Here is a 10,924-nt window from a genome sequence, read left to right on the forward strand (position 1 = left end):
GTCGCAGAGCAACCGAAGGTCCGCCGCCTCGGCGCTCCATTGGGCAAGGCGCTCATTGGCCTCGGCGAGCGCGGCCCGCTGGGATCACAGCGACTCCCAAACATCGCTTTCACGACGGATGAACAGCGACTTGGTGGTGCTCGCGTTTGCAAGCTCCTGAGGAAGGAAAACAAGATGTCACCAAGAATGCCCTGGTCACGCAAGGTGTACGTCTAAATCCTTACCTGGAAAACCCTAAGAACGTCCCTGGAAAGGGTTTCCATGGTCGACCGAAGCGACCTCATTGCCACCTCGATATACTCACGGAAACTATCCCGAGCCTTCTCCTCCAACTCATCGTTGAGGAAGAGGAGGGGCTCCGAGGTGTCGTGGCCCCAGAACCGGAGCGGCTGCCCACACCACTCGTTGGGATTGAGCTGCATAGGAGTAAGGCCGCTGCCCCCTAGGACAGGCCACGATTCTGCACGCCCCTCCACCGAGGCATCGGGTCCCCCTACAGCCAATGCATCGGGTACCACCGCCGTCGACACGCTGGGCCTCTCCTCGGCTAAGGTGGCAAGCCTCCGATCACCAACCTCGGCAACGACGGCCGCCACCTCCTCATGGCCGAGGACGGGGAGGTCGGGGAGGACCACGGGCGGCGGCGCCTCAACCATCCCGACATCGGCGGCGATGGGCGGCTCCGCGGGCGAATCAGCGACGGCCACGGTAGGAGTCGATGCTGGCACCGACGACAAGTCAGGCGGCCTCGGGGTCACGGCCGCGTCAGCAACCTCCCCCGGCAGGATGGCCGCTCCAACAAGGGGGTCAGCCGGGGAGGCTTGCCCCATGGCAACTCGTGCCACCTGGGCCCCCGCTAGAGGGCGCCTTGTGCGGAGGCCAACCAACCGGCATGGCGCGCCGCAGCACCGACCGCCGAAGCCAGCTTCGTCTTAAGGGCCTTCGTTGGGGCCAGACCAGCCAAGCCCTGCCTTCGCTTGCTGAAAGAGAGAGACGACAAGTTCAAGACACGCAATGAAAGGACCAAAACAGAGGTATCCTCAGATACTTACCCGCTCCGGGGCAAGGCCAATCGTGCCTGTGGGGAGGCCCCTCGGGCCCCTATCCCCGCAGGCGCTGCCGAGGGTTGCCCCGCCACCGGCTTCGGCATCGTTTCCGCCTCGGACGCCCGAGGCGCCGAGGGAGCGACCTGCCCATGCGTCATCACGACGGCCGAGGGACTTGCCTCCTGTGTAGCCAGCGTGGGCACCTGCTCTTGGGGGGCAGGCGAATCGGCCTGACCCCCCGGAGTCACAACAACTATCTCGGCCAAGGGGTCAAGTACCCCCTCGGCCTGCCTCCGCTCCTCGGATTGGGACCTTGGTGTCCTGGCCCCAGGTATTGATGGTGCCAGCCCACTTAGAGGCTGACTCGGCGACCCCTGGCCTAGCCTCGGGTCTGGGCTGAGGCCAAGCCGGGCCACCATGTCGTCGTCTTCGTCATCGTCATCATCGTCATCATCGTCGTCGCCAGGCGTCTCCGGCGATGACTCTCTCGAGAGCCCGTCCCTCGCCTGCCTCCGACGGCGCTTCTCCAAGGCTTCCCGAGCTAGCATCCTCTCGCGAGCTCAGGCCTTTTCCGCATCCTTCTTCTCCTTCGCCTTCTCCGCGGAAAGCCTCCGCGCGGCTCAGCCCGCCTCGTCCTCCGGGACTGGTGGCCGGACGGGTTTATAAATCCTCAACCCCTGGGGACAAACGAAAATCCCAATGGTAAGAGTCAAAGGCGTAGAGAACTCGGCGCAAAGCAGAAGGAGGATCAGACACTTATCAGGGACACATACCCACGGTCGGGACGCATCGCGGGCTGGCTAAGGGCGCCGGCATCCGGCCTCCCTACCGTATTTGTTACCCGCTTCAGGAGGTCATCGACGGAGAGGGAGGTCGAGGACATCCGCGAGTCCTCCGAATCGACCCCCGGCTTCATCTCCGCGAGCTGCAACCGCCGCTTGGCCAAAGGGAGCACCCTCCGACGATGGATAGCGGCGACGACCCCCGCAGCGGTAAGGCCCGCATCTCATAATTTCTGCAAGGCCTACAGAATTGGCTGGAGCTTCTCCTGGTTCTCGCGCGTGGCCCCCCAACGCCAGTTAGTGCCGGCGGCGGTCACCACTCGTTGAGAAAACGGCGGAAGCATCCCACCGTCGTTCCGGAGATAAAACCACCGGTTCTGCCACCCCTTGTTCGAATATGCAAGGGAGGCAGGGATGTACTGCTGCGCGCGCCCCGGTCTCAGCTGGAGGGTGCAGCCGCCGGCCCGCACCGCCATATGGACCTTCTTCGCCTCCGTCGTCGCGGCGAAGAACTCCGCGGAGAAGAGATGGGTCCACAGGTCCAAGTGAGGGTCAATCCCCAAGAAACCCTCGCAAATCGCCACGAAGATGGCCGCTTGCGTGATGGAGTTGGGGTTGAAGTTATACAGCTCCACCCCATAGTGATGCAGGAGCGCCCGCATGAAGCGGCTCGCTGGCACTCCAAACCCCCACTCATGGAAGGGGATGAAACTAACCATATACCCCCGCGGCGGAGTCGGGTCAGCCTCGCTCGTAGGGGCCATCCACTCCGGCTGCGGCCCATCGGAGAGGGGATGGAGCAGATCATCGGCAACGAGCGCCTCCAGATCCTCCACAACGACGGTGGAGAAAGGCCACGGGTCGCGCGGCGGAATGACGGTCACCTTGTCAGCCATCGCCAAACGGAGGTGGTGGAGGTGGGAGGGATGAGGTGTGTGGTTTCCTTTTTCTGGCTGCTCTCTTAGGTTGCGAAAACCAAAGCAGAAGGCAAGCGCAAATGGCAGGGTAAAAAACCACCACCGGCCCTCTTCCGGGTATATAAAGGCCCAGGCGAGATCCACCCAAGGCTTCGCCCGAACCCGCCGCGGAATTCAAACTCGAGGGTGAAACGATTTTTCTGTTCCTCGAACGGCTCGCGCACGCGCAACAGACGCCCCGCGAATCGCCCGTCCCGTCACATTAACTCCTTGGCAGGGCGAGCGACACCTCCGGCAGGAGAAGCGGGCGCCGTTTCGCCTCCGTCATGATGACCGCGTCAAAAAAGGTGCGCCACCTTATTTAAATTCATGTCCTTTTTCTTTCCCTCTCTCTCTCTTGCCACAGGGACCGGGAAGGGGGATATTTCAAAAAAGGATCCTTCCTAGCGAAGGAAACGGGCCCCGAGCCCTCCTACTGATCAGGGGTTCGAAGGTTGCGCCCTCCGAGGTTCGGCAACCGTCCCAGAGCACTCGGGCTCCGAGCCCTTTACTGATCAGGGGTTCAAAGGCTGGCCCCTCGGAAGGGTTCGACAGCCGCCCCAGAGCACGCAGAGTCAGGGATGACCCTTGGTACGTCCGTTACATGGCCGAGGCTCGGGCTACACTCCCGAGGTACCCTAGGACATTTTCGAGACCAGCAGGAACGATTTGTAATGGAATCCCACCGAAGGGAGGCATCGAGCCCTTGGACCCTATCGAATGGGTTCGGGTCCGGCAAAACACCTGCAGGTACTTTTGGAGCGCGCCTCTGGGCCACTAGCCGACCCTTATCGAACGGGGCTCGGGCATCCACTCGGATCACCCGCTAGCAACTCACTGGAAACACCATGTTCGGTGCCCTCCGAGGGTAACATGGCGCTTTCCCCCCCTTCCTCCTTGAGGAAAGGCGACAAAGGGGCGTACAATAAAAGTCGAGACAGTCCTTGATCGTCCTCTCGCTCCGTGCAGAGGCTCGAGGGATGCTCTCGCACTAGGCTACGGTCGAACCGTTGACCACGTCAACAAACCAGCGTGAAAACTCGAAGCCTGACCGTGCACCCGGGCTACGGCCAGGCCGCATGAGGGAACAACAAGGCCGACCGAGGCATCGCAAAAAAGAATTAAGACCTCAAAGGAGTCAAACCACTCCTCCGAGGCCTCGGGGGATACACCCGGCGGGTGCGCTCACGCGCACCCACCGGAACAAAATGTAATCGAGAAGGGCTAGGTCCCCTTGCAAACATCCGGCAGAACCTTCAAGCGAGTGCCCGCACTCCCTTTAAGGCTCGGGGGCTACTGTCGGGTACTGTAATTAGGGGTACCCCCAATGCTCCTTAATCCGGCTGGAAAACATCTTCAGAACAAACCATACCCAGCTGATAAAACACGGTTCAAGTCAAGTCCACGTCTACCAAGGAACGTGACATCATCCGAGCCCAGCCTCGGGCGGGAACAGTAGTCCCCGACGGATTCACGCCTCGCCCGAGGGTCCCCTCAGTCAGCAGACGCACCCTCGGCTCGCCCGAGGCCTAGCTCGGGCAGACTTTGTCGTGCAGCGACCTTGGCCAAATTGCCTTACCAGCCGACCGTATCGCATGCGCATTTAATGCGGGGATCGCCTGACACCTTATCCTGACACGTGTGCCTCAGTCGGCAAGGTCGAAGTGACCGCAGTCACTTCACCCCTTTACTGACCGTTCTGACAGGAAGACAGCACTGTTCGCCCCGCTCCGGCTACTGTGCCAACCACCAGGGTAAAACTGAGTCACGATCTCCCACGAGTTCGGCCTCGGGCGCAACAGGGAGCTCCGCCTCGCCCGACCCCAGGCCTCAGCCTCATCCTCGGCCTCGGGAGAAGGTCTCCGCCTTGCCCGACCCTAGGCCTCGGGAGGAGTCACATCGTCGCTCGACCTCGGCCTCGGCCTCAGGAGAAGTCTCCGCCTCGCCTGACCTCAGGCTCGGACCGACTACGCTACAGGGGATACATCATACCCTACTCCTAGCTAGCTGCCTCAGGCTATGAAGGAACAAGACCGGTGTCCCATCTAAGGTTACTCTGGTAACAGGTAATTATGGTTCCCCGCGTGCGCCCATGACGTCGGTTGCTCTCAAACCCCCTACGGAAGAAAGACAACGTCAGCAGGATCCATGCCGCCCGACAGCTGTGCTTCTACAGGGCTCAAGGCACTTCTCCGACTGCCACGTTAGCTCATGTACAGAGCTCAAGGCGCTTCTCCGCCAACCACGTTAGCACATAGCTACACCCCATTGTACAGCTGGGCATCTCCTTGTGTCTATAAAAGGGGATGTCCAGGGCCTTCCTAAGGGAGGTTGGCGTGGACACACGTTGACATAGAAGGAGGCAGGGCAGACGAGACAGGCAACACGCAGAGACTCTCTCTCTCTCTCTCGCTCTCGCCCTCGCTCCCTCGCAACGCTTGTAACCCCTACTACGAGCATCCCGGTGCGAGATAACATAAGCCTCATTTCCCTCTTGTGTTCCATCTTGCATCAACCCATCTGGGCAGGGACACGCAGCAACAAATTCACTGGTCGGTTGACGGTCCTCGCGGGTCCGGAACGCCGACAATTAGATTGATACTACAGAAGATAAGTATCAGACTTACCAACAAAAAACGCTTCAGATCTTACCAACAAAAAACACGTAGTACAAGATCTATCGGGGTAAGGTGATAACACCATACCGCATTTATGAAATCTATAAGAGATTATATCAGGACAGTATGGTGCTTACCTTGGAAAACTCTTAGAAAAGGGATGGCGATGGGTTGAGGACATAAGAAGCACACACTGTTTGGGTGAATGTCTGCATTGTGTTTGTTATTATCATGGAATATATATTTTATAGTCCTTGGATTTAAAGTGATAAACTCTCTCTAATTGATTTTATCTAAATGAGACATATCTACAATACATGGCCCACAAGGCCTACCTCCTTGCATAGACTGACTAACTTTATGTTGGTTGAGCCCATCAGTCAACATTGTTGCACCAATCTAGTCAAGATTTAGTGGAATCGGTCATTACCATCAAAGGCAATTTGAAGCGATCCTATACTTGTGACAGGGAGCGGTGTAGCCTCGCCGAGTCCTAGGTTATACAATAAGAATGTGATAGCTTAAAAGAAGCCCTAAAAATTTAGCTTGAAGAAGGAAGAGATGTGGATCTTGAGCCCCCATACAAAAAAAGCCATGCAAGTAGTTCTATAGACCGAGTCCAAGCTCATCAAGAAATCCAGCTAGAACTCGACAGTTCGGCTAAGGTCACATACATCGGGGCTAACTTGAACCCTAAATAGGAACTCATGCTCACCAATTTCCTCTAGGATAATTGTAACATCTTTGCGTGGAAGCTATCTAATATGCTGGGTCACAAGGGAAATAAACGACTCCACTTTAGTTTCTACCATTTTGGTTTCTACTCTCCGAAATATAGTAGTGATTGTATTTTTTCTAGTTATCTTATTGGGAATATATCACATGCACAACATCACCTTCGTGCACATATACATAAACTTAATCAGGACCTTTCGTCTAACCATCTTCGGCTAACGTATTTTATGAAAAAACACCTTCCACTTCTTCCCCATCCAACTATGTATTTGCAAAAAAAGCCACATGCTCATCTAAAGATGGTTGAATGAAAGGTCCAAATTGAGTCTATCTATAACAAGAAGGTGACCTTGTGTGTAGCATATGTTCCCTCTTTTTAAGTGTTAAAAGTTGAAGAGGATAATTGAAGTAACTTTGAATCAACTTTTGTTGGGATTCAAAAAACGAATAAAAATAAAGAAAAAGGTAAATTCAAGGAATAGTTCCCTTTTTTAGGGAGCCCCTCGGGGGTCATGGAATGTTTTTCTTCTCCTCTTATTCCATATGGAATACAATAAATTAAAATTTGCTCCAAAAAGAGGATGAAATCCATCCTATTAAAAAAGAAATAATTTGAATCCGAAATAGAAATAGAAAGAATTTGTTTTTCCAAATTCAATTCTTTATTTATCTTTTATTCCAAAATTCTCCCAAAAATCTAATTTCATTTTCAATGGGGTTAGATGATCGAGTTCTTAATATTATTAGTTTACTTAACTGACACATTCCACAACAAATCTCTTGATTCGGAATTAGGGACTCATGAATCGATTTTCTATTTTTTTACACTTCTGTATCTCATATATATATATATATATATATATATATATATATATATATATATATATATATATATATATATATATATATATGATATTCTTCACCCAACCAAAAAATCTGAATTTTGTGAAACTTATTTTTACATACAATATTTTCCTTCATTTTGTTTAAAAAAATAGAATTCAACCTACCAATCAAATGATTTGCTAAATTCTTGTTCGTCATCCGCAACGTTTGAGATGTTTCCAGATCACTAACAAACACACCCTAAATCTTGCCTATTTAGGCTGGCTGCAGCGGTTGCCTCCAGCCAGCACTCTCCCCTTGCATGGCGCCTGTAGGGGGCGCTCCACGGCCGCAGCGTTGCCCCATGCAGGGCTCCCTACCGGCCGGTCCCTTTCTCTCTCCCTCTAGATTTAGCGTTTCACTATTCACACCCTTCAGACTGTTCATTCCTATAGCAGTGGGTCCACGAGTAATTGTTAGTAGATGAAAAATTGATAGTAGTTGCAAAGTAGATATAAGAAATGATATTTTATGGTTGTAGTGGGGTATAGGGGAAAATATAGGGGGAACCACTGCGGGAGATGAAAAGTAGGGGGTGAAATGTTGATGATGTGACGCAAAAAAGTGATATAGGGGGGAAACTTAGAGGGAACCGCTGCGGATAGCCTTAGGTAACAGGTGACCAGTGTCAAAGGTTGCAATGTTAAACCTTGCTAGAAATGTTCACACTTGTGGACAAATTTTAAAAGACACACATGAGAAGCTTGCTTCCAGGATCCGCCGTCGCGCGCGCCTCTCACTGGTGGGAGCGTAACTGCCAGCGTCGCTAAAACTGAACCCTATCGGCTAGCGATCTGGAGCTTCTTTTATAGACATTTTTGACTTGGTGCGGCTGAACCGGTTGACAACATCGGGTCAGGGCTTCCACTCAGCTATTGAAAGCCTAGGGCTCTAAATACATAAACTATATATATTATATTCTTCACCCAACAAAAAAATCTGAATTTTTGAAACTTATTTCTACTTATACAATATTTTCCTTCATTTTGTTTTTTAAAAAATAGAATTCAACCTACCAATCAAATGGTTTGCTAAATTCTTGTTCGTCACCCGCAACGTTTGAAATGTTTCCAGATCACTAATAAACACACCCTAAATCTTGCCTATTTAGGTAACAGGTGACCAGTGTCGAAGGTTGCACTGTTAAACCTTGCTAGAAATGTTCACACTTGTGGACAAATTTTAAAGGGAAAAGACGCACATGAGAAGTCTGATTTCACACATAATCCATCCATGTAATGCGCATACAGAAACATGAAGTATCAAATCTCATATTGATCCGTACACCAGTAGGCTAACTTACACTGTTACACAGCATTCTACTGATTTTTACCGGAGCCCAAAACGTTCACTGGAGATCTAATATGCTAGCACTAAACTTTGGTATGAACAGGTTGACTATATCTTCCACAAACCGCAGTTCGCCATGGCAAACCTTGTTTGACCAAAATCCTCCTTCGGCGGTCGGTGATCATGGACAGCCGATGAAATCGTGCGCAAGAGTTGTACGATTGAAAGAGAACAGGAGAAATTCGATGCTCATTGCAACTCCTTGTCCTGTCTCAACGCAAACTTAGCCGTGTCCTTCCACAGGGACACCTCCATTTCTTTCTCAACAAGCTTCTTCTCCGCACGCCTCAACGCGGCTTCCAGCTCCTCAATCCGGTCCCGGTTTCTTTCGTGGAGAAGCTCGTGGAGCCTTCTCTCCAACTGTACGGCAGAAACTCCGTTGTACTCAGCGTCATGGTCGTCGTCGTCGTCTTCATCCTCAACACCTCCCCTTGAATCTTCATCAACTCCATCCCGGTAGTCGGCCATCTCGTCGTAGGGCTGAAGCGTTGGGCCCAAATCAGGGACATTTCGCATTTCCGGTCAAATCAAAATCAATGCAAGGTCAGAGGACCATGGTACGGTACCTCGGAATAGTGTTCCTCTTCTTCTTCTTCAGGCAGAAACGATGGTGTCCCTGACTCATAGTTACCCTGAAGCAGCTCCAGCTCGGCGTGGAACTCCTCCTCAAGCACGTCCAACTCCATCCTCGCACAGCAGCCTCCGTCATCCTCGGACGACCTCTCGTAGCCCGCCGGCTCCACGCAAGACGAGGCGAGCTGGTACTCCAGGCGAGCGCTTGCGGTCTGGTCGTTGCCGTCGGTGACGCAGCTCGACGTGGTGGACTCGCGGTTGCGGTCTTTCGGCGCGCCGTGGCCCTCGGTGCCGCCGCTCTTGGTCCTAACCCCGTCTTTTAACTCTCTCAGGAGCGCCTCCATCTCCGCGCGCACCTTGGCCATCTTGTTGAACTCGTCGGACGTCTTGGCCAGCAGGAACAGCAGGCTTAGCCCGACGCCGAGGTCGGGATGCCTCTTGTCGCTCGCCGCTGATGATTCGCATCCTGCGATTGCAGAGCATGGGAGAGGCTTTTAGTTGATCATGCTCACGTTCGTCTAGACTAGAGTAGTAAAAAAAACGGCAGGTAAATTCAGAGCAGAACCAGAAAGTCTGCTAATTCCTCGGAGGGAAAAATAGAGCGCTCTGTGATAAATTCTGGCAAGGCACACTTCTTTGTTTGATCGCATCGCATGTTCTTCGACCACCAACGCAGGTTCGGCTCAATTTGCAGCCCAAATGTCTAAGATTTCGCTAAACAATCAACGATGGCGCCTTGGATGGACACCGAGCACAACGAGGTCAGGCAACACGCACGCACCTGAGGTAGACGCGGCCGCCACGGGGAGGTCGTCGCCCTTCTCCACCACCACGACCCCCGGCTTCCCCTCGTCGCCGCCTCCCTCTCTCCGCAACCTGACGAGCCGCGGCCACCTGAACCTGGGCAGCGCGGACTTGGCCTGTTTCCCCACCGCAACCGCAGCAGGGGAACACGGCGGCGTCACCACCGCCCCCAGGGCCCCGAGCTCCTCGCCGTCGTTGAGGTAATCGACGATCCTCCTGCTCGCGGGCCTCAACTCAGAAGAGGAGGAGGCCATGGCGACCGGCGAGGCGCGCCGCCCGAGGAGTCGCGAGCGCGAGACCCCAGAGCAGAGCAGAGTCAGACTAGAGAGAGACCAGAGTGGCTGGGTTCTCGGTGAGGAAGGCGATGAGGACAGCGGTTTTTCAAACTGGAGCGGGTGGAGGCGGCGATCGAGGGAAATGGTCGTGGGGGCGTCGATCGGGCCGCGGGCCCCGCGCGACTGCGACCCGAGCTGATCCTGCCTCTTCGACGGGGCATGATTCGCCCAAAAATAAAAACAAAACAAATCCATCCAGATAGGTGGCGAGATTGGACGGCAGCGGAGCGGTGGCATTATTTAGCGCGCAAGTAGTAGTTGCTTCAGCACCACAATACGATTTTTTTGCAGGCGGGTCAGGTGTTGCAATTTAATTTGAAACGAACGGAGGAGTTTTTTATAATATGGCGACGTGACGTACCGTTTCCGAGAGGTTTGTTTCTTTGTTCTCTTCTCCGCTTCTTTTTGTTCCGTTCTACTCTTCCTTATTCGTTCAAGCCTATCGTACAGCTAGCTACAGGAGCAGTTCAGCGCTCGCAGAAATAGCCTCTCTCCCGTCTCGCCACGTTGCTTTCCCCGACCAGCCAGCATTGCAGTTGCATAGCTGGCGGAAGATCAAAGAGAAGCCTCTATGCCAGGCGTCTCCGGGACAAAGGTGTACATTTGACCACAGTGGGCTAGTTCAAAGCACAAAAAAAACAACCTAAACACGACTCGATCCAAAATAATTTCGAGTGGATTATGCATCGGACCATGTTTAGACTGAGGATGTGGCCCACAGACAGAAATGAGCACGACTCGTTTACGCATGTACGAAATAGCCTATTTACAATCACGAAAATGTCCATATTCATTTGGTGGTATGCTTCTAATCAATGAAATCATCCGCTCCAATTTGGC

The 10,924-nt window shown here is 53.2% G+C and overlaps 1 protein-coding gene across 1 annotated transcript; it reads right to left on the reverse strand.

Moving 5' to 3' along the window:
- Positions 1-8,224: 8,224 nt before the first annotated feature.
- Positions 8,225-10,280, reverse strand: LOC103638819 (protein POLAR-like 1). Its single transcript, XM_008661630.4, has 3 exons — positions 9,727-10,280; positions 8,939-9,411; positions 8,225-8,852 (listed from the first exon to the last, which is right to left on the reverse strand). Exons 1-3 carry the CDS (start codon positions 10,277-10,279, stop codon positions 8,562-8,564), a joined length of 1,317 nt encoding a protein of 438 aa, XP_008659852.3. The 5' UTR covers position 10,280; the 3' UTR covers positions 8,225-8,561.
- Positions 10,281-10,924: the final 644 nt, after the last annotated feature.

The sequence above is a fragment of the Zea mays genome, chromosome 9 (genome assembly GCF_902167145.1).
Source record: "Zea mays cultivar B73 chromosome 9, Zm-B73-REFERENCE-NAM-5.0, whole genome shotgun sequence".
Classification (NCBI taxonomy): Eukaryota; Viridiplantae; Streptophyta; class Magnoliopsida; order Poales; family Poaceae; genus Zea; species Zea mays.

Bases quoted from the DNA above. Each gene is read 5' to 3' on its own strand.
- LOC103638819 (XM_008661630.4), bottom strand. From the start codon at position 10,279: ATGGATTTGTTTTGTTTTTATTTTTGGGCGAATCATGCCCCGTCGAAG. The intron at 9,412-9,726 runs GTGCGTGCGTGT...CTGCAATCGCAG, and splicing joins GGCGGCCGCGTCTACCTCAG to GATGCGAATCATCAGCGGCG. The intron at 8,853-8,938 runs GTACCGTACCAT...CCAACGCTTCAG, and splicing joins AAGAGGAACACTATTCCGAG to CCCTACGACGAGATGGCCGA.